General features: G+C 39.2%; 1 protein-coding gene across 2 annotated transcripts; it reads right to left on the bottom strand.

Annotated features, from left to right (window-relative positions):
* Positions 1-2,583: 2,583 nt before the first annotated feature.
* On the bottom strand, positions 2,584-21,883 carry LOC308412119 (sterile alpha motif domain-containing protein 9-like). 2 transcript variants are annotated; one of them, XM_080906228.1, is made up of 4 exons: positions 21,667-21,883; positions 13,743-13,805; positions 10,600-10,663; positions 2,584-7,893 (listed from the first exon to the last, which is right to left on the bottom strand). In XM_080906228.1, exons 3-4 carry the CDS (start codon positions 10,628-10,630, stop codon positions 3,263-3,265), a joined length of 4,662 nt encoding a protein of 1,553 aa, XP_080762354.1. In that variant the 5' UTR covers positions 10,631-10,663; positions 13,743-13,805; positions 21,667-21,883; the 3' UTR covers positions 2,584-3,262. The 2 variants fall into 2 exon arrangements, with proteins under 2 accessions (XP_080762354.1, XP_080762355.1); XM_080906229.1 differs by lacking the exon at positions 21,667-21,883 and adding an exon at positions 16,934-17,060.
* Between the last annotated feature and the right edge of the window lie 998 nt (positions 21,884-22,881).

Raw genomic sequence — 22,881 nt, 5'->3', positions numbered from 1 at the left:
AGCAGCCTTTCAACGCCTCTCTCTGTCTCTCTGTCAAGAAAAGTTGACCCACACAACAAAGTAAAGCTATTTTTCGGCTACGAGCCGACAGGGACCCCGCCGTATTAGTCAGAGGTCCCTTTACTACAGTTCGGAGTCGCGGACCTTCAGTAACAGTAATAAATCACACAGCAATAGTACATTCACGTTGTTGTAAAAAGCATGATAATATATTAAGTAATCCAAAGTATTCAGAATACGTTACTGTCATTGAGTAACGTAACGGAATACGTTACAGAATACATTTTGGGGCATGTATTCTGTATTCTGTAATGGAATACATTTTAAAAGTAACCTTCCCAACACTGCGTACGAACCCTGAAGCACGTACAAACTCCAAAACACGTACAAACTCAAAAACACGTAAAAACCCCAAAACACGTAAAAACTCCAAAACACATAAAAACACGTACAAACTCCAAAACATGTAAAAACTCCAAAACATGTAAAAACACGTACAAACTCCAAAACACGTACAAAAGACAACAGAAGTGCTCCAGGATGATAGGCGCAGTGTTGAGCTTTTGTTACCTAGTGGCTATACAAGCCAGCAAGTACCAACGACTGGATTTGGTATGTGGCAATAACAGGTAAATGAACTTTTTTTATTTTTATTATTTGACTATATATGAATGCTTGTGTATAAATACACAAACAATACACATATGCTTTCATGCTTTCAATTGTGTAATTTCAGTAATCTAGGATTGCTCTGTTTTGGAAGTTCAGTTCATGCTAGAAATGTGTTTTGGAGTTTGTACGTGCTTTTTGGAGTTTGTACGTGTTTTGTCTAGGGGCCACCGCATATATTTATATATAAACATATATAAATAAAACCACTTTTTTTTACATTAGTAATTCCTTTTGTGCGTAATATTATTGTTAATAATAAATTAATTAAAGCAACAAAACAACCTGAAGAGCTGGTTCGGAGCCGAAAGAGCCGGCTCTTTTTAGTGAGCCGAACCGAAAGAGCCGGTTCTCTAAAAAGAGCCGGAAATCCCATCACTATACTGGGACAAAAGTGATCAAAATAGCAATAGTTTAGATGAAAAACAGAAACCAGATGGTTATCTTTTATCATTAAAAACATTAATTATATTTCATAAAATAATTATAACTTACCTCCAAATCTGTTTTCTGTATTGTACAAATGAGCAGTGGCAGTTACAACCCAAGTTCCAGAAAACATTGGGACATTATTAAAAAGGTGTATAAAAACAAAGTTTAATGATTTGCAAATCTCATAAACTCATATTTTATTCACAATAAAACATAGAAAACAAACAAAATATTTAAATTAGAATAACATAATGGGCACGACACAAGTCTTGAAAAGTAAGTGGCACTGAAAAGAGAAAGCTGGAGAAACATTTTGCAGCTAACTAGGTTCACTGGCAGCAGTAACATGACAAATATAAAAAGAGCATCTCAGAGTTTCTCAGAAGTATAGAAACCAGAGATTTACCAGTCTTAAAAACATATAAAAAAATTACAGAATAATGTTCCTCAATGCAGAAAATTTTAATTTGAGTATCTCCTCAAGCCCGTGATGTAATGGCATTGTCCCATTAAGTCTGCGTTATTAGGTGATATTTGTTCCACTGTGAAATAATTCTTTTAGTTTGAGCAGAACTGTAGAAGCTGAAACTGAAAAAAGAAGTTTAATGTATTTAGTTCATTATTATTATTTTTATATATTATAAGGACATAAAAATGCAGAACTGGTGTTTGATGTTTTCTTTTTTCTCACTGATGAAGTCTTTGCTTGTTTCATCACAATGATTGACCGTCAGAATCTCCAGCGAGTACATCTGTTCCTCTACATGTGTTTCGAGAAGACACGTCCCTTCCACAAAGACTGGCAAGTGTTTGGTGAAACACACTTTCATAGGTTGTATATGTTGCAGAGTTGCATTAATGTGACTCATTTTCATTCCAACAACACTGGAATTGTCTACAGCTTCTTTCCCACATGAACCCTCTGCAAAGCTTTGCCATTTCTGGAAGTTTTTCTCTGATTCACAGATGCAGGTGATGTATTCATGACCTTCCATGTCTGTCAAAAACTCATAGAAGGTGTGGAAGAGTGGTTTCTCAACTGGTGATTATAATAGAAATATGACGTGGAATGTACCTTTTGGCAAAATCTGTTTACAGATCAAAGACACAGACTCTCGGAGTAAAGTCATTTTTGTTTTGATCCAAGTCAAAACAAAACAAAAAAAGCAAGAATGATAAGGCTTTGATAGAGATTATGAAAAAAATGCAATACATTTTGTTTTTTGGTACATTAACAGCTTCTAACTTCCATTTTTCCCATTCTGATTTCCTTCAGGACCCACATTTTTTCTAAGATAGTTAACTCAAAGGTGCACAGTTCTTCATGTTACTTTTGCATTTATGCATCATGCAATAGACAAAACTTCTCACATACTTCATGAATTATCAGTCCCACACCCTCTGATGTAATGGAAGTTCATCTTCCAGTTAAGTCTGCATTAAAAGCTGACAGTTGTTCCAATGTTAAATCATAATTTTATTTTAAGCTGGAGTGGAGATATCAAATTGAGAAGAAATGTCAAAGAATCAACAACAGAAAATCATAAATGGAAAAAGAGTTTAATGTATTAATTTTTTCTCTTTTTCTTTACATGTTTTAAGAACACTTATAATGTAAAATGGAACACAATTTGACAACCATTGATATTGCTATGCATTCTGAATGGTTGCACGTTAGGTTTGCTTACATAAACATGTATAAGACACCTTGTAAAATCAGTGTACAAATGGTCAGCCAAGTATGAACTTCAGTCCTTCTAAACTATAAGTACAAACAGGAAAACAGAGGAATTCAAAAACAACCAGAACCCTAAAAAATTACATTTAACAAGCTAAGGAATACATTTGTATTAATTTGTAAATTCAGAGTAAATATATAATTTTTTTTCCTTTATATAGTACACTTAAAAAGAACAATTTTAAGCTGAAATGACCCCAAAGTGCTTTCTAGGTGAGGCCAATATTATAACAAAGCAAGTTCAGTTGTATTTTTAAGAACCTTAAATACCTTCACGAATATAATCATGTTTTAAGTTTTGTTTTTTGACCAACTGACTAACAGTCTAAAGCTTGTGGGTTTTTCAGTCATCATCCACAATCTTTTCTTTCCCTTTGGAGTAAGCTGGATTCTAGGCCCACGCTTCAGCAAGTTGACAACCAACTACTTTTTCACAAGGATGTTGCAGGCAACAGGGCCTCTAAAGGTGAACCCCAGGTAGAAGGTGATGTTTTCATTACTATGAGGCACTGAAGGTACATAGAGAGGCAGGATATTGAACTTCTTTTTCTTAGGACCTTCAAGATAAACCACACGATCTTCAGTCCACCCAGAAACCCGCTTCAGCATTGTGGCAATCTCTGGCATCTTCCATGCCTCACCACTAAACCACTTCATGCGTTTCTCAGTGACTGAGAACCACTTGGTGATTCTTTCAAACTTTTTCTTGTGAACAAACTTGTCCAATCCATTCCCATTGCCCAGAAAAAAATGGCTATAAATCCTTCTCTTCCGCTGAGGAATGTCTTTCATCTTGCTCCAGTAACCCTTTTCAAGGTGTTCAACTGCTGATTGTACAATTTCATATTTGGTTTCTTTCTCATGCTCTGTGTCGTCATCCTCTGGCCAGAATAGCAATGTAAGCAAGAACAGGGCACTTGGCAAACATTTCCTTTTATCAGATGGAAACTGACAACAAAGTGCTTGTAGATCTTTCAAATGAGCTACCTTGTGAGTTTGCGGTGACAGGCAGTTCAGAGAAATATGGGCCACAATGTAATTGACAATGTCCCTTTGACCGAATTTGGCTTTTAATGGATTACTGGGGTAGAGAGAAATTATATGCTCTAGAAGTTTTACTGCATCCCTCTGATCAGTTAGCTTGGAAAGGATGGATGTTATATTGCCGCCACCAAGATGATAGATGATCATGCGTTTTTGGAAAGGAGTGAGGTTGGCTGGGATTGCTTTACCATGCTGTAGGACTGCAGTGGAATACGCTTCACTGAAGTACTTTCCATACTCAGAGGATTTTTTTGCCAGCCATGTCAGTGGATGGCTTATTTTCTCCTCGGGACTTTCAGGTGTTTCTTCTTCATCTGTACCAATGTCTGTCTGGAAGTAACTCAGGTCCTCTGAAATCCACTCCAATGCATCCTGCATTGTCTTGTGAAGTTTTTTCAAACGGTTATGGAATGGTTCCCAAACATCTTCAACTTCCTCTGGGATGTAATCAGTTAACAGGTACTTCATACATTCTGCATGGCCATTGGATCTGTTTGCAAACACTTGTAATGAAGAAATCAGTTTGAGCAGGCTGCACCCAACCTCAACTTCGTGAAAAAATCCTGAAGTGTTGACATTTTCCATATCAGCATCAGCTGCTCTCTCACATTCTTGAAAACACTCAAGTGCTTTCAGTGCAGTTTCCACAGCATCTGCTGTGTTTTGCACCGTCTTTGGTACATTTTCAATTGCTTTACATTTTGCTTGGAACCATTTCTTATATACCTGTCCCTTTGTGTCAAGTATATAAGAGTTGTTGGGCAGCTGTTTAGCTGCTGTCTCTGCCCAGTGTTTAGCCTCTTCAAACTTTTCATAAGTATAATGAAGACGAGCAAGTTGTTGTGCAAAGAATGGATCATTATGGAAACGCTCGAATGCTTCCTTGAGCAACTCAATTGCTTTGTCCGGGCTTTTCTCATTTTCACACACATGCTCAATGAAAGGAGAGAAAAAGCTATCATATTTATCTCCTTTGCTTATCCTGGATCTCCGAATGAAAAGTTGTCTCAAAATTGTGAGATACTCATCGCTTCCAAATCTGTGCTCAAAGAGCACATCCTCGTGGAGCAAATCCATCGCCAAACTGCTTTGAGTTTGTTGGGGTCCCAGAAGTTGTTGAAGAATTTCTTTTGCAACAAGTGGGTGGATGATTCTGATTGATTCAATGTGCGTCTTGTCATCTCGAAGGTGCAAGAAGACTAGCTTAGCCTGATCACTTGGAGATCTCTCAAACTCGTAGTGGCGAAACCTCTCCAAGTGGATCGTTAAGGCAAGCAAAGCTTCACAGTGCGATTGAGAGATGAAAGAGTTTTGAACATATGTGTTCAGCAATGCTACATAGTGAATGAGTCGAGTGACAACAGAGTGACGGTCAATGTCTTGGAGCAGATGTTTCACAAACTGATGAACGTAAACCTCACTGAATCCTTCACTCATCAAAACAAATGTCAGAATGAATTGAGGTTCATATCTTTCCTCGAGTGCCTGCCGTTTTCCAGAAAACGTTCTCTTCTCTTGATCAGATAGTTTATGAGTGACAGACACATTCTGTAAAGGAGACTCCTTGCATTTTTTCTCTGGATCATGGGAGCGTCTGCAGCTCAACAAAATGAAACATAGAGTACCATACTGGATTTGTTTTTCGTTTATGGCACCCTCTAGTTCATACCTGAGCTCATCTAGATATTCCTTGTCTGAGTCTTCAGTGAGGAGCAGCACAGGAAGACATCTCTGTGGATCCTTTTCTTCATATTCTCTTAGTTCAACTGCATGTTGTGCAACAACAGAAACTGGATATGAGGGCTTCACAACTGCACACCTTAGACTTTTTCTGTTGTTCCACAGCACTTGTCTTGCCACAGTGCTTCCACCACTTCCTGGGTGATGGTAGATGTTTATGATATTCACTGGAGTCTGGTCTGCATTATATTTCAAGGCATCGTTGAGAAGTTTGGAAGTATTGTGATAAGCATCTCTTTCAATGACCTCTCCAGCATATTTGTTCTCAGCAAGCCAGAAATTCAACCAGGTCACTCTCCCACCATGGTAGAACTGGCGCTCAATGTTTTCTTTTTCCTCATTGATGAATTCTTTGCATGTTTCATCACAATGATTGACCGTCAGAATCTCCAGCGAGTACATCTGTTCCTCTACTTGTGTTTCAAGACGACATGTTCCTCCCACAAAGACTGGCAAGTGTTTGGTGAAACACACTTTCATAGGTTGTATATGTTGCAGAGTTGCATTAATGTGGCTCATTTTCATTCCAACAACACTGGAATTGTCTACAGCTTCTTTCTCACATGAATGCTCTGCAAAGCTTTGCCACTTATGGAAGTTTTCCTCTGATTCACAGATGCAGATGATGTCTTCATGGCCTTCCATGTCTGTGAAAAACTCATAGAAGGTGTGCAAGAGTGGTTTGTCAACTGGTGATGTTAATAGGAATATGACCTGGAATGTACCTTTTGGCAAAATCTGGTTACAGATCAAAGACACAGATTTTTTAAATTGAATCATTTTTGTCTTGATCCAAGTCATTTCGTCACATGAAGTTTCATTTCCTTTGAAGTCAGTGCGGCCATTGCAAAAGATCCAACTAGTTTGATCAAATAAATGCAGATGGTTTGTGAATTCTTTGATGCTTGTGCCAGTGGATATTCTGTAGCTTTGCAAAAAATGCATGTTTGCAGCACGGTACTCAAGGTATCTACTGCAAAGACCTGATATCTTTGAGTCTGGGTCAAAGTCGAACACGCAGAAAATATTCATGTTAATCAGCCAGTCAATGTTACAAAGGTCATCAGGTTTGAATTTGTTTGTTACGAGTATGAACCATTTTTCCTTTTCAATGGATTTCTTACCACTGGTCATCAGCGTGGTGAGTTTCCTTCCAAGGTCTTGACACACTTCTGGAGCAATAAGGAAATGATTTTTTTCTGCTTCTTCTCTTTGAGCATCACGATCTTTGACTCTTTGGTAAAAGTCACTTAGGTCCTTGTCACTCACTGGCTCCGTTTTTGAACCCACTCTTCGCAAAATAATCTCTTTCTCAAACTCTACTTTGTTTGTTGATTCTTTGAAGTTTGGCAGATGGACTGCATACACTTTGTTCTTGACAATACTTATTAATGGCACAATGTCAACCTCTACCACATATCGCTTTTCTGTACTTTGTCGATCTATAACCTCAATGAACCTTGGCGGTCGCACACACTGGCGTATGTGCTCTTTGTCAGAGTTGAAACTCCTTTCAATATAGTCCAAAGCATCGACATAAATACCCGTGTCTGTTACAGGGATACCAGTTATCTCACCGTGCACATATCCTCCATCCTCCTTGCTGTCCATCACACCAAAGTGTATTGTGCCATTTGATCTGATATTCATACAACCAGCTGCAAATTTAAGAACCTCTTTGGCAAACTTAGCTTGGAGTCTTGTGCGACCCAATGTAGCAGCTACAGCAAAAGACTTGAATTCGTGGCATGGCGATATCAGATTAAAAGCACCTGATCCAGGCTGCAGGATGCTGTGTTTCACATATAAAAAATCAATCCCTTCTTGATCAAATGGCCTTGGTTTACAGTCTTCCTTTGAGATTAACACACATTGTTCCTGAGAAGCGTGGTTCTCCTCAAAGACATCTTGTTCTGTCTCTGTAGTTTGTGCTGGAGGACCATCACTTACTGTTGAAAGAGACTGAACCAATTTCTGACTCCTCTTTTCCTCAAACTCAGTTCTTTTGGAACCAGTAGTTTTTTTCTTTTCTTGACATTTTTGCTGAGAGTTGATAAGCTCATCTCTTCTCTGAATAATCAAATGAGCAGGCCCTGACTTCATGTAGATTTTTGTTTTTAGAAAGTCCTCATTTAGTGCAAGTAGGATTTGTCCATTTACTTCTTCTTCATGGAGCTTTTCTATGTACTGTTCCTTCACTCCAATTGATCTTAGCCAGGTGCTTACTTCAGATTCAGTCCAATTCTTGGGTGACTGCTGAGGTGTGTCAGCTGCGAAAGGACAAAAAAGCAGAACAAAACATGAATTACCCTATGCATAAAAACAGTTAAATAATATGTGTGACAATAACTTTTTTTATTTATGACAAAAACTGACAATATATTATACTGCTTCTTTATTTTGAAATTCCTTGTATATTAAAACATTTTTTCGCCGTTCCGCCTAATCGCATTATGTATGTGGCGAGAGGCAAGCTGCATACACAGACATCCTTTTATAATAGCCCCTGTGCCATAGATGTGACATAGGCTTCATTCTATGAGAGGTAGCCCAGGACACAAAGAATTGGTTGCTTTTCCTAAACCCCTGAGTCCTGTTTAGCTAAATGCATAATGCGCAGACAGGACAAAGTGAATTAAGCCGCCTCTGGCTCTAATCAGCAAATGGCCGGTGGATGAAAAGCTGATAGCTCCAATGGTAGACTCCCTAACCTTAGACACAAAGGTAGGCTTAGGGCACAGAGCCACCTTTCTATAATTTGGGAAAAACTGCAGACAGGAACTGTGCATAGAGGTTCGCCTGGCCAAACCTCTATGCACAGCTGGTGCACTATTTCTGTATTGAGTGCCCATTCTCCATAAAGAAGATCTGGAGAGCAGATCTGCAGCAGTTTTCAGTGCCTACCAGCCCAGTTAAATACAAGTTCTTAATGAGACCAGCTTTCTGTTGCGAAACAGAGCAACCATTTGACCTGCTTCAACACACCAAGTGTGTTGAAGCAGGTCAAATGGTTGCTCTGAACTGCTTCAACACACCTGGTGAAAACCCTTGGGGCAAGGGCCGATCCCAAATGGAGGGTTTGATATTTGTAGGCTATGCCCTGGAAGACAAACCTTAGGAATTTCCTGTGTGCTGGACTAAAGCTTATGTGGAAATCATTCTGTAGATGTGAACCAGTCACTCCATCAAATAGATCAAAACAGCACATTTTGTGTTAACATTCTAAATTTGTAGTTTCTGAGATGAGAATTGAGGGAGCGTAAATCCAGAATGGGACAGAATGAGGAAATATCTGGAATAAAAGTCTAGATTAATTTCCTCTTATTGCCCCTCGGCTAAAGAGAGAGGAGATTTTGCTCTCTAAAGCCTTTGTGGCTTCCCCTGTAGCAACTGAACCCACGCCACTGAAAGTGGGTAGTTTTGTTGCAAACTGTAGTCTGTAATCCCTGGCAACAGTTGTTAACACCCATGGATTGACTGCACATGCATCTCTGGCAGCTAATGGACCTGGGGGATGTCTCAGGTGACAGACTGACCTCCACTTTCAGATTTTTTTTGTAAACATCCTTGACTCTATGCCTGGCTGTGGCTGTGGTAGTGGCGTTTTTATTTATTTTTTTATCGCCCATAGAGGTCCAAAGAATAAGATCAGTGACGATAAATATCTCCACCCAAACTGTAGGAGTACCTTTATCCAGCAGGTGGCCCAAGTCCCGAAACAGCTCAGCCTGGTAGGCTGAGAGCAGGGGGAAGCAGTTTGAAGATGACTTTGAAGATGATGGAGAGGGGACAGCAGCACTAATACAGAACTGTCAGATTAGCATCTATAGGAATGTCTGAATTTAGCAGATTTAATGAGCTCTTTTGCCAACACTATATCTTCATTGTGCATTGATATTCTGCTTGTAAATAATGATATCTAACTATGTCACACATGGCTCAAGCCTTTTTAGATGTTTTTTTTGTTACTAATATTTGAATACACTTTGTGGGGAAAAAAAAGATGTAAGCCTGTGATTCTGAGCTTACAAACAACTGATCTTTTTTTCTCACAGGACAGCCACTGCAAATATATGCTTTACAGAAGATTATGTATATTATGTATATATATTATTTTTACTTTTGAAACTTTATGTACAATTTTCTAATAATACCTTTATGTGTATTGAGGTGTTTTCATAGTATTTTATTGCCTTTTCCTAAAAGAATGGTTTGAAAATTCCCCCACAACTTGTCATTTTCAGCTAATAATAAATCCTACTATATTAACAATACTTTATTAATAATAATAATAATAATGAATACCTACTATATTTTTGGTAATATAGTAGGTATTTATTCAACTAAAGAAGCTGTAACATTTAAAAGTTCTTAAGCCAGGAAGAAGGACAATATGGTGAAGATGTGAAGATGTCCATGTAAAGTGCATACATCTAAATATGTTTTAATCTGACTTAATTTTGTCATGTTAAGTTGGTGTAGTAGAGCAGTGGTACCGGTCGTTTGGTACCGGGCCCCGAGAGTTGAGGCTCAGGTGTGAAATTTATGGTTTTCAGGGTTTTTCAGAGTTTTTATTGTTAACTTGGTTTCCCTGGGTCTTTTCCCGTGTTTATGCGAAATGCTTACGCATTTTACTATAGCAACCAGAGAGCATGTTGTATTTATCCGTGACACCTTAAAGGCCGGTCGGTGAAAATATTGTCTGACATTAAACCGGTCCGTGGCGCAAAAAGGGTTGGGGACCGCTGTAGTAGAGGATGATGTTTGTACTAAAGCAGTTACCATAGCCCAGATTTAGCAAATAGTTAGTCATTTTCAGCTGTCTGGTTATTATACACTGATGATAAAGCCAGTTAAACATGGAATGTTTAAAACAACAAAATACAATTAGTCTACAGAAACCTAAAAGTATCATGTATGTAAAAAAAAAAGAAAAAAGAAAAAAAAGGGATCTCATAAAAACAAACTTCACTCACCCATGATTTCCTTTCTTGTTTTGTCACACATCAGTATTGGTTTTTACTTATCATCACATTCCATCTGTCAAAAAGAAAAACCGTCACATTAAGTCCTGTATTATTTTTGCTGGGTCATTTATGTTGTCAAATTTTATCATTAACTTTTGAAACTGGAACTGACTATAACTTTAGTAAATTTTATCTTTCCTGATAGAGTTATTGTACCAAATGTCTCCTGAATCCAATGCGAAATACTGTCAGATTTTACATTAGAATTTACACATTACAAATATTCAAGAATAGAGCTTACTGATATAGGATCTTTAAGGCAGAATACTAGAGAAAAAAAACTCACGCAGTGTTGTGTAATTTATTATTAGACACTAATGTATAGTATAAGGTGCATGTTAACCTTCATCTGATGAACATATTTTGCATTCATGGACTACCAAAGGTAATTAATGTCGTCTAAGAAAACATAGATTATTATTATTTTTGCTACTTTTTGTTTCTTTACATATTTTGTCAACCAAAAATCTGTACTAGTTTTCATTTGCATTTTAATGATGAACTAATCTGGGTCATTTAGACTCCAATATAAAATAACTGAAATAAAAACACAACCAGGCAGCCCAGAGTCAAAATCTATCCAGTGTGCTGGGTCTACCCCGAGGCCTTCTCACAGTGGAACATTCCTGACAGACGGAAGGGGTTCGGACGTCTGATCGGACGTCCGAACCCCTTCAACTGGCTCTTTCCAATAAAGAGGAGCAGCAGCTATACTCTGAGCCTTTCCCGAATGACCAAGCTCCTCGTCCTATCTCTAAGCTAACTGCTGTCGCTTTTGTCTGCAGTCTCATTCTTTCAATCACTATCCACAACTCATGATCATTGGTAAGGGTAGGAATGTAGATGGACTGTAAATCGACTGTTTCCCGCTCGCACTTCACCACCGCAAACCAGTACAGTGTTGCTACTGATGCTGCACTAGTCTGTCTGCCAGTTACCCAGCTCTCCCCTCAGCCTCCCCTCACTGGTAAACAAGACCTTAAGAAACTCTGCTTGGGGCAGCAACTCATTCGCAACGCACACTTCGCCCTTTTCCCAACTAAGAGCAATGGCTGCAGATTTGGGGCTGTCGATTCTGTTCACAAACACTTCACACTCAGGTGACACTGTGACCACTAATCTCTCCAACCTCTACTTCCTGTCTGCGCCTAGAAATTTTCGGTTCATTTTAATTCTATTCTATTGAAATAGCATCAAAATCACACCAACAATGGTTAACTAAGAGGCACAGAGAGTGGAGTGTTGAAGGTAAATTGCTACGCACCATCTGATATCCTCTGATATCCTCGTGTCGGTGTTGTTCCCACATCATCATAATAAATGTTGTGTCAAGTTTCAACATTGCAAGTGACCAGTCACATTGTTGTGACGTCATACTTTTGCGACTTTGGAAAAAAACGCCTTAAAAAAAAACAAAAAAAAAAGAATCTACTTAACGTGCGTAGTGATGGGATTTCCAGCTCTTTTTAGAGAACCGGCTCTTTCGGCTCGACTCACTAAAAAGAGCCGGCTCTTTTGGCTCCCAACGGGCTCTTCAAGTTGTTTTGTTGCTTTAATTAATTTATTATTAACAACAATATAAAATTGTGCACAAAATGAATTCCTAATGTAAAAAACAACTCTGTTTTTATTTATATGTTTTTATATATAAATATATATTGGAGTTTGTAAGTGTTTTGGAGTTTGTATGTGCTTTGTCTGTAGGGGCCACCGTAAATATACTTTTATTTATTCACTCCACATAAAATGTAATAAATAAATCATATGATACAAAACCCAACTATTTACATTTTAAACTTTTAACTATTTAAATTTTCAGCTTTTTCCTTTTAAACAAATTTAAAGTGAAACAACACAAAACACTGCAAACCACAACACAATTAAATATAAATTAATATATGAAGACAAAAAGAAGATGCACATTCTCTGTCATATGGGCCTGCAGGAATAAACTTTCTGAATCCTTTATCATCCGCAACTGAAAATAGTTGTGGATGATTATTATACCTTTCTAATGTGACGTTGTTGTCCCTGGCTCTCTTTCTCTCTCGTTCCCTCCTGCTCTGTTCCTGTGCTACTGCGAGTGCAACTACCGCCCCTCCCTCCTCTTCCCAGCGCAAAGCACAAGGCTCGCGTGCGGAGTGAAGCAGAAAAAAGGGCGAGAGAGAGGGTGAGAGAAAGAAAAAAAAAAAAAACAAGGCTCCCAATAAGGAGCCGGCTCTTGTCGTTCACTTCAAAGAGGCGGCTCTAAGAGCCGTTTCGTTCGCGACCGACACATCACTAAACGTGCAAGAAACCGCCTCTGTCCGCCAATCCAGCAATTCGTTGCATTTCCGGATACTGTTCTTTAATAAACGGTAAGCACTATACATAATGTCCTTGCAACATTGGAATTTCATAAATGAATGAATCACTTGGCTTGCAAAAGTATGATGTCACAACAATGTGATTGGTCCCTTGCAATGTTGAACCTGGAACAACATTTATTATGATGATGTGGGAACAATACCAACACAAGGATATCAGATCATCTATCAATTGCTACAGGCTTACACACCAGTTTCAGATAGGAGAGACTGCCTTGGCCTTGTGTGTGGGGGGATATAACCAGGTGTTCTAGTCAACAAGAAATGGAGACTTTATTGTGTGGGTTAAAGCTGACATCGGCATGGAAATAAAACATGCCTGGTAACAACTGTAAAGTAGGGAGGAGTGTTCTCACGCAGGACAAGATCCCTGACTGGAGGTCAAAGACCATTGCCATGTGGAAGGACCACGAGAGGAACAAATCAGGGAGCATTGAATCTGAACCATGGCATTTCCCCATCAGTAGCCAATCACAAATATTTCATGTTTTCATATGTCTAATATATGCTTTGAATTGTGAATTGTACTTCACTTCTCCGTGTGCAGACTGCCTGACATAGAAAAGTCCACAGCTGTGCGGCCTGAATCTTTAACTGCCCGGTAATAAATGATAATGCAATTTCATGAATACAATATTTCATATCATTTCACTTTTTATCTGAAAAATGTTACAGCCTTTGAAATTAACATGTTCTAGTACACCTCACGCTCCCCTTTCGACTTACCATCGTTTGCTGCAGGTATCGCTTCCATGTTAAATAGGATGGCCGCCGTCAGCCTTCAGCAATCTGTATAATTAAACCAGTCAGGTGTTAGACTAAGTAAACAGTTAATCTGCAGATTTTAATACAATTTAGTTCAGGGGAATAGTGCAGTTTGTTTTTGCTGTGTAAAACAAACGGCGGTCGATGGAGCAGTTAAAAAGTTCCCTTTTCTTCATTATTGAGTTTTTTGATCAGGTGCTTTGATGAAGGATATCCACAGAGCAAATTCCTGCTACCTTTTCCCCAGTAAAGGTGTTAACGGTGATTACAGGAACAGCGCTGCTGTTTTGGACGCTAGAAGCACATTTTCTTTCACTCTGAGCTCACTTCTTCGGTAATGGCTCCGTCTCTTTGCTCCTTGTGTTGTGTAAACAGACTCTGCCTCCACGTTAGTGTGCTGCCGTCATCATCACTGCTGCTGTTGTGGCATCTTTTTTTTCTGTTTAAAAACTGGGCTGTGTGGGCTTAACGTGATCACGCGTTTTTATTCATAACCTGCTCCCAAATAATGCATTTGTATTGCAGGTCTGTTTTTAGTCGTAAACAGTGGCGGTCCTAGCCTGTTTGGTGCCCCGGGCGAACACTCCCTCTGGCCCTCCTCCCCCGCCCACACACACACACACACACACACATAAAACATATTAAGGATTGTAAATTAACATAAAACTGTTGTCGGAACAATACTGAATTTCACCAGAGAAACACACACACTAGGGCTACCACAAACGATTATTTTGATAGTCGACTAGTCACCGATTATTTTTGCGATTAGTCGACTAATCATCATCCATTGGATGTAAAACTACAGCTTATTGCACCAGCAGCATCTGCTCTTATATAACTATCATTAGCTTACAGCTTTAAGTGTTTAAAGTATGTGCTAACTAAAAATAAAGACAAGATGATAGTTTATTAAATTGTAATGAAATCTGCAGATTGTTTCGGTGAAGTTTAATAAACTCCTTGCTATCTAAAATATAACAGGACACCGGAGTAAATTCTCGAGCATCTCACACTTCTGATAATCAGCTGTCTGCTTGACGTTTATTCAGCTGGGTAAAAAATATAACTTTAATCTCAGCCAAACTGATTTACTCAGGAACAAATAAAATACTAAAAAAAAGGCCAAACAATAACATTTTGAAGTTATCCTTGTGACTTATATATCATGTTTAACCTGAGTAGCGAAAGACGGCGGTGGGTTTGAAAACGATTTGCCAGGAGTCCGGTGTTCTCACGGCTCTAGTTAGCCTAGCCCCCGGCTAGCTATCGAGCTAGTGGGTAACAGACGTCTCCGAAAACGTCGGAGCGCTTTTGAAAATATGTGGTGTCTTGATAAACTGAGCAGATATTTGAGGTTTACACAGCTACATTCTCGCCTAAAAATATGTGAAACGTTTATTTTGTGACCCAGAAAGAATAATAAGAGTAATATTAAAACTAACTAGCTGCCGCTATTGTTGGAAACTGAGCTGGGCTGCGCTATGAATTCTGGGACACAGCTTCTTCTTCTTCTTCGGGGTTTAACGGCAGCTGACATCTTTGTACATGCAGTGCTGCCATCTTCTGTTTCAGTCCGTTATTACACTCTTAAATCCTACTACTTATTCCTGCGTCTTTTGGGATCTTACAAAGCTTCAAACGACGCGTCGACTATTAAATCAGTCGTTGACGATTTTGATAGTCGACGTAATCGTGACTAGTCGACTAATCATGGCAGCCCTAACACACACACACACACACGAAGAGAGAGAGAGTATGCATTACATGCAAACGGCTACTAAACCGCCATCATAATTCGTCATACAATGAGAACAGGACAAATCAACAATTGACAATGACTAATTAATATTAAAATCTGTAACCTAATATATTTTTTGGAGTTTAGTCTGTTACTGTTACTATTTTTACCATTTCTTCTTGGAGCAACTGTAACCCACATAATTTTCTTTAGGGATTAATAAAGTATTCTGATTCTGATAGTTTCAGGCTACATGCCCTGCCATTATCCAATGACACATCTGCTTACCTGTATCTTTTGCTCGTTTCTCCTCTTCTTTGCTATTTTTTCTAAACTGAGCACATGATGGCTTTCAACTTTTCTTGTCCATCTTCCATTGGTTTTAATTTTGCACTCCAGTATGACCACAAATCCACCAACACTTGGATCACCACAACATGACCTAATAGACCTACACCTTAGTTCACAGATTCACTTTGTCTAGGGTTTATTTCTGGGATTTCACACAACCCAGGATTCAAATCACGAATACACAATGGGCTTGGATTTACATCATTATGAATGAAATGTGCTCTATTTGGAAGCAGCCGGCCCCCCTCCCATTTCGGCAGGTTGTGTGTGAGACTTTAAATCATCAAACTGTAAATTATAAATTGTTATTGATCCCTTTACCCCTGGTCCTAAAGTGTATATTTATTTTCTTACTCTTCTTAATATTTATTGTTTGTTTACTTGCACTGCTGTAACTGGAGCCTCGTCGTCTCGTCTCTCTATATACTGGACTGTAGCGGAGATGACAATAAAGTTTACTTTGACTTCAGCAGCAAGCAGGCGCACCGAGGGTTCTCGCGCTCACTTTTCACGTTTCGAAAAAACATCGGTGCAAATTATAAATCTGTGTCATAATCTCTGGTGTTTTCGTGTTTGTTGTTTGCTTTTATTTTGTTTTATTCTGCGAGCTGGTTATTAGATGCTGCTCCAGCCAGAGAATCCTCCGCCGCCCCGCCCTCTCCTCCCTGTGCCGCAAGCAGCAGGCGCACCTCGCTAACGGAGGGCGCCCTTACTCCCAGCAAATGGGCGATAGAAAACCGATCGGTGCCTAGGCCATTCCCAGTACGCGCTGGCTGATGTCGGGCAATTGTACGAGCAATTTTTTTATCCGCCCCCCACCCCGATGCCGCCCCGGGCAACCACCATGAGCCTACAAGACATTTCAATATTCCACATTTTCATGCTCATTGCATTTCTGCACAATACCATGTTACACCAAGCAAGTTCAATATATTAGAATCATATTGTAGTGCAATAACCGGGTCACTTAAAACTACGCATGGAGATTGTAATATGGAACAAGGCGTGGTTTCATACTACATACACAAACACACAAAACATGGCAAGGCAATTATCTTACCTTGGCGAAGTACCGACAGAGTCTTTTCTCTGCTCCAGAATGCAGGCTAATAGAGGAACAAAGAAAGCAGTGCCGCCTGTGTGCGATATGTTGTTTGCACGGTGTGCTGCAAACAGTGTATGCTCACCAGGGGCGGAGCGGGGGGGTGGCTTACGGGGCTTAAGCCCGGGTTGTTTTGTCAGAAGCCCGGGGTATTTTGGAGTGTAATTTTTTCATAGTTAGATGCCTGGCTGACAACTGTATAAAACAAAAAGTACACACAATATTCGAAGCACATAGTGCACACTGTGGGAATTTACGACTGTGCGTGAATCCCCCCCTGATATTGGTATGATCCAAGCTCAGGCACTAAGCGACTGAGCGAGGGGGCGGGGCAGCTGCTGCCCGTGAGTGCGCTGTTGGAGAGACGGAGCCAGCCATACTAAGGAGAGCTTAAGTTTGACCAGGTACCAAAGCAAATCATTCATACCGTACAAATAATGTAAATATGACGGTGCATCACGAAAGATTGATATGAAACTGATCACTTGACCAATATTATTTTACTTGCTCTTCAAGTGAATCAACAAATGGCGAAATGAAAATCCGAACAAATGCTATTTTTTTTTAGAGAGTCTTAGCTTACGTGTGTTTATTTCATATTTTCAGTTCTTACCCTCCCCGACTAAATCGGTTTCAGTTATGTACTGAAACATAAGAATGGACATTCGAGGCTTCTTTCAAAGAAAAAAACTCAGGTAAATGTTATTTTATATATTATGCTTTGTATGTTGTTCAGTATATTTCTATGCAAAACAAGAGGGATTTCAGTACACAGCAGGATATTCACATTTGTAACCAGATATTTACATACACTTTAGGGAGAAAACATAAAACATTTTTACTGTACAAGATCAATTTAGAGTAAACTTTTGTTTTAGATAAATATTGAAATATATTTTGAATTAGTTAAATGTCAGAATAAAGAGAGACAGAGCTGTCTATTTTTTATCACTTTCATCAAATTTAGGAGTACATGTACACTAAGTTTATTGTTAATTAATAAGAAAACTCCAGACGATTCCATTCTGAGCTGAAGAAGCTTCTGATAGGTTAGTAGAGTCCATGTGAGTAAACTGGTGGCACAGCTGTGGATGCATATAAGGCAAAACACAGAGCCTGTTTCTTTGACATGGGAAAATCAAGAGATGTCAACCAAAACACCAGGAAAAGAACTGTGGAGCTCCATAAATGTGGCTCAGTTTGAATACAATTTGGTGCCATTTGCAATTAAGAAATACAGATAGTTTCTCTCTTTACTCTCAAAGTTAACAAATATGTTTTTTATATTTATCAATCTAAAAAAATAAACATTTAGTCTGATTTGATCTTACAATTAAAAAAGTGTTTGTGTTTTGATCTGAAGAGTACATAAATATGTGGTTTCAACTGTATATTTGATGATTGTCAGCACAAAGAGGGAGAGAGAGGAACAGAGAGGGAGATGGAGAATGAGGACAGAACAGAGATGAACAAGAGCAGGTGAGACACACATGTTAGTCAAATGGTTGTTTACCAAAAGTATAACTGTATCATAGGTACTCATGTATCTAGTACCTAGTGTTTCTTTTTAGGTTTGCTATTTTTCAAATTCTATATTTATTATGTTTTGCAGGCTTGTTTGCACAACAAGGCTAAATAATTATATAAACTTTTCTCAATCTAAATATTGTACTTTGGTAGAATTAAAAAAATAAGTGTAGTGCAGGTCTATGATGATTTTTAGTGCTACTATCATCTAGTTCTGATTCTGGTTCTGTCTTGGTTAAGTCCTCAGTAGTCCTGGTTTTGAACTGTTGTAGTCCTGTTTTAATTCCGGATCAGTTCTGGGTCTGGTTGAATTGGGGTTTAGTCCTCGTGTCTTGATACAGCCCTGACCTTGTTCTGCCTCGCTGCTTAATTAAAAAACTAGTTTAAGGTGTCTTGCACATGTGATAAATATTTTTCCCTATATGAAGTCATTCTTTTTTGAACAAAAGTCAAAAAAGAGCCTATTAATCTTTCAGTCATTTCTACCCCCCCCCCCCAAAAAAAAAAAAAAAAAAAAATCCCACATGCATACTACCCTTTAGGGCTAAGCCCCGGGTGTTTCAAATGTCTGGCTCCGCCTCTGATGCTCACAGTTTCGTTTTTGGAGAAACCCTGCCAAAAAGGGATTTCCGGTATGTGTTTGAAGAAAAAAAAAATGATGACAGGCCTGTTATAAATGACTTGTTGGTCTATAATCTGTCAAACACATCTCTCATAAATGATATCAAGTCATTTTGAGCCAGAAAGAACATTCCTGTCACAAGGCGATCCCGCAGTCATTTTTTGGCAAAGTCGCTTTTTGTTCATCCGGGTACGTCGGTGTCAGGTCGGTGACATTAAAAATGTGTTTTTCAAAAGCAGCATAAATTGCAACAAATTCAATATCACAGTTCTGAAAAGATATATCAAGTAGCCAAAAAGTAGTGGATTGATTATAATGTAGGTATAATAATGCAGACACACACAAAAATACTTCCAAAGTCCAGAGAGCATTAACTGAATATTTAGGGGGGGGAAATACACAAAATATGAGGGTTCATGTTCTGTCCAATTGTTAAAAATGCTTGTTAAAAGCTCAGGGATCAAAAGAAGCACCAAAATGAATGAACTTTTTTTTTTTTTTTTTTAAATGGAGTAGGCCTAATTTTAGCACAGTACTGAAGTAGTTTACACCTGTGGCCCTTCTGTTGTAGTATGGCTATTATGCTGTAGAAGCCCGGGTTAGTTAGTGAGCATCTGAGCAGATAACAGAACAAGACAGAAAACACATTGAGTGTAGTAAATACAGATCACATTAATTATATGTTCATGGATGTGTGACAAGTTCCTTGTCGTGTCAATATGCTTGTAAATTGTGGCCAAACAACTTGCAACAAAAAAAGTAGAATGAACTCAGTTCCAAAGAAAGCTAGACCAAGTGCCACTGAAATGAGAAAATAAGGTACTGTGTAACAAACCTTTTGGGTTATAGCACCACTAGGGGGGGTTGCCCAACTATTGTAGTAGCTATGGGGGTCTCCTAGTGGGTGTGTGAGTTGTTAGCGGCAGCCATTCCATGCTGCTCATGTTCCATGCTCCAAGAAAACACTAGTGATGTGCGATACCACTGATTTCCTTTCCGATCCGATACCAAGTAATATTCAGGGTGGTATCGACGATACTGATCCGATACCGATACTTTGTACAAAACGGATTTTATTTATTGTATCTCAAATTATAGCGTCATAATGATTACAGGACATCAGAATACCTTCTTCTTATCACTTAATAATGCAGAGTTCATCATATAGAAATAAAAAAACTAAAGTTGTGTGCTATTTGAACACCTTGCCTGCCTGGAGGACTAAAGGACTCCGTGAGAGACTCTCACCCTAGCAGCACCTGTCCCTCTCCTCCTCTTCAGTTCGCCTCAACATACGCTCGTCATATTTTGTGATATGATTTACTCTGAGGTGTTTGACAAGGTTAGTGATGTTGCCACAACCATACATGCCAACCCTCCCGATTTTTCCGGGAGAATCCCACCTTTCTCCAGATTTTCCACCCGGACAACAAAGTTGAAAAACCATATCGCAGAATTCATAGCGCGGCCCAGCCAATTCCAGTTTCCAACAATGACGGCAGCGACTTAGTTTTAATATCACTCTTATTTCTCTTTCTGGGTCGCAAAAAAACTTTTAACATATTTTCAGGTGAGAATGTAGCTGTGTAAACTTCAAATATCTGAGCCGACCGACACATCGTCTTCAAACCCCCGCGGTCTTTCACCACTCGGGTTAAACATGATGTACAAGTCACTTTGATAACTTAAAAATGTTCTTGTTTGGCTTTTTCAGTGTTTTATTTGTTCGTGAGTAAATCGGTTTGGCTGAGATTAAAGTTATTAGATTAGATTAAATTAAATTAAACTTTATTATTCCCTCGGGAGGGTTCCTCCGGGGTTTTCACACAGCTGAATAAACGTCAAACAGAAAACTGATTAAACAGAAGAGTTTACGTCAGTGTCCGGTTATATTTTAGACAGCAAGGAGCAGACGGCAGAGTTTCACTCCACCGAGGGAGCTCGTGACGTACTACCCGGCTTTCTTTAGACCGCGAAGGCCGATCCTCAGGTGGAAGCAGCCTCTGAATTTGGACACCCCCGCTGTTTCCGGGCCGGCCAATAATAACGGTGACATTTAACGTATTTTATCCGATAAATAAACCCTGTAAAATATATTTATCCGCCCAAACAGCCCTTTTGAATGTCTCCCTAATTCTGAGGTCTCAAGGTTGGCAAGTATGGCCACAACACCTCACTTTTTTTGCCACATTTATTGCAAACCACGGCTCAGCTGTTTGTGGAGGTAAAATACATCCGCACAATTACGCTCAGCCATTGTTGTGAGTGCGCACGCCAAGGGGCTGCGAGACATTTATACAGCCGTATTTCGCACATGACTATGAAAGGCGGAAGAGGAAGTAGTTCCTTTGAATGTAGGCAATCCGAATGTTATAGTTTCTTTCCACTGTGTTCCTGTTAATGATAAACTACAAATTTACTCTAAATTACTAAAATATCGATATTTTAATGTGAGAATCGATTCTAGAACATAAATGATTGGTATCGGAGGAATCGATATTTCAGGATCGATCCGCACATCACTAGAAAACACCTTACTTACTGTTGTGACAAGCTGGCGCTGGCGGTACCAATCCCCGCGTATGTAGGTTCGGACGAGTACAGCCAGGAGACCTGGCTTATAAAGTGTAATGTTGCTGACGGCGAATAAAGGTCTGTTATTGGATTTAACCGACTGGCTCCGTGTTATCCGGCTAACCTCCACACCACATGCCCGCTGGACCGGCTAGCCGCTCCTTCCTCGCCAGACTGCTGTTACAACTGGTTGGACTGATTTGACCTGAGCAGTACAAAGTATGCTCACCACATTATGTAACCTACTTGAACCACACCTTAGTTTCAACCAGGGAAGGACTATTTACATAATACAGTACCACCAGCCTGAAAAGGGTAACCAAAGCAGGTCATGTAAGTTAAATATTGAAAACTGCACACTAGCAGACTACTGTAAACACTTTAAAAAGATAGTTGTATTTTCATATCACATCCTTTATGTTTGTATGATAAATATAAGCGCATTATATGTTGTGCGTAGAGACCAAGTTGAGTTTCAACAACTAGGGAGGGTGAATATCCCTTCATATGTGGAAGAGTGTGTTTACAAGGTAGTTCCTATAAATAATAAAAGCAACTGACTGCTGAGTAACTTCTATCTCTCTGTTGTCAGCAGTGCCCTAAAGGATAATAAAAAGTAGCACAGGTCGCACATACCTGCAGGTTTCCAATGATACTGCTGATGGTCAGTTAGGTATTAGGCAAAAAATTAGGTGGATTTCATGTAATCAACTAATCTAAATTACAGTAATCCTAATAATCCTTTCCTCTTCTTATGTGCTTTAAAGGCAGGAGGGATGTATAAACCCCTCATACCTCAAACACCACATGAAGCAGCTTACAGGGTAGCACCCAGTCCTTCAACAATTTCTTTTGGGTCCTCTTTATAGTCTTTGAGATGCACTACATGGACAAAAGTACTGGGCCACCTATAGGAGCTGCTTAGCTAAGAATACCTTGAGCTTCATGGTATAGGTTAATAGTTTTTGTACCGATGTTAATACCAGAGGACATTTGGAGCTCTGCAATTAAGGAGTCAGCAAAGCAGTGGAAAGATTTATTCAGTGGTCTGCCACTTTGCAATAACACTTATAGCGGACTGAACTTTCTTCCTTACTAGATATCCCACTTGTTGTTGGATATCTTGTTGTTACTTGTTGAAAGAGTGGCATCCTATTACAGCACCACACTGAATCCAGAGCGC

The sequence above is a fragment of the Rhamphochromis sp. 'chilingali' genome (genome assembly GCF_963969265.1).
Source record: "Rhamphochromis sp. 'chilingali' genome assembly, chromosome: 15".
NCBI classification, from domain to species: domain Eukaryota; kingdom Metazoa; phylum Chordata; class Actinopteri; order Cichliformes; family Cichlidae; genus Rhamphochromis; species Rhamphochromis sp. 'chilingali'.
Note: the sequence above shows the minus strand (reverse complement) of the source record. Positions and strands in the feature narration are given on the sequence as shown.

Bases quoted from the DNA above. Each gene is read 5' to 3' on its own strand.
- LOC308412119 (XM_080906228.1), bottom strand. From the start codon at position 10,630: ATGTGTGACAAAACAAGAAAGGAAATCATGG. The intron at 7,894-10,599 runs GTGAGTGAAGTT...GTCCTTTCGCAG, and splicing joins AACAAGAAAGGAAATCATGG to CTGACACACCTCAGCAGTCA.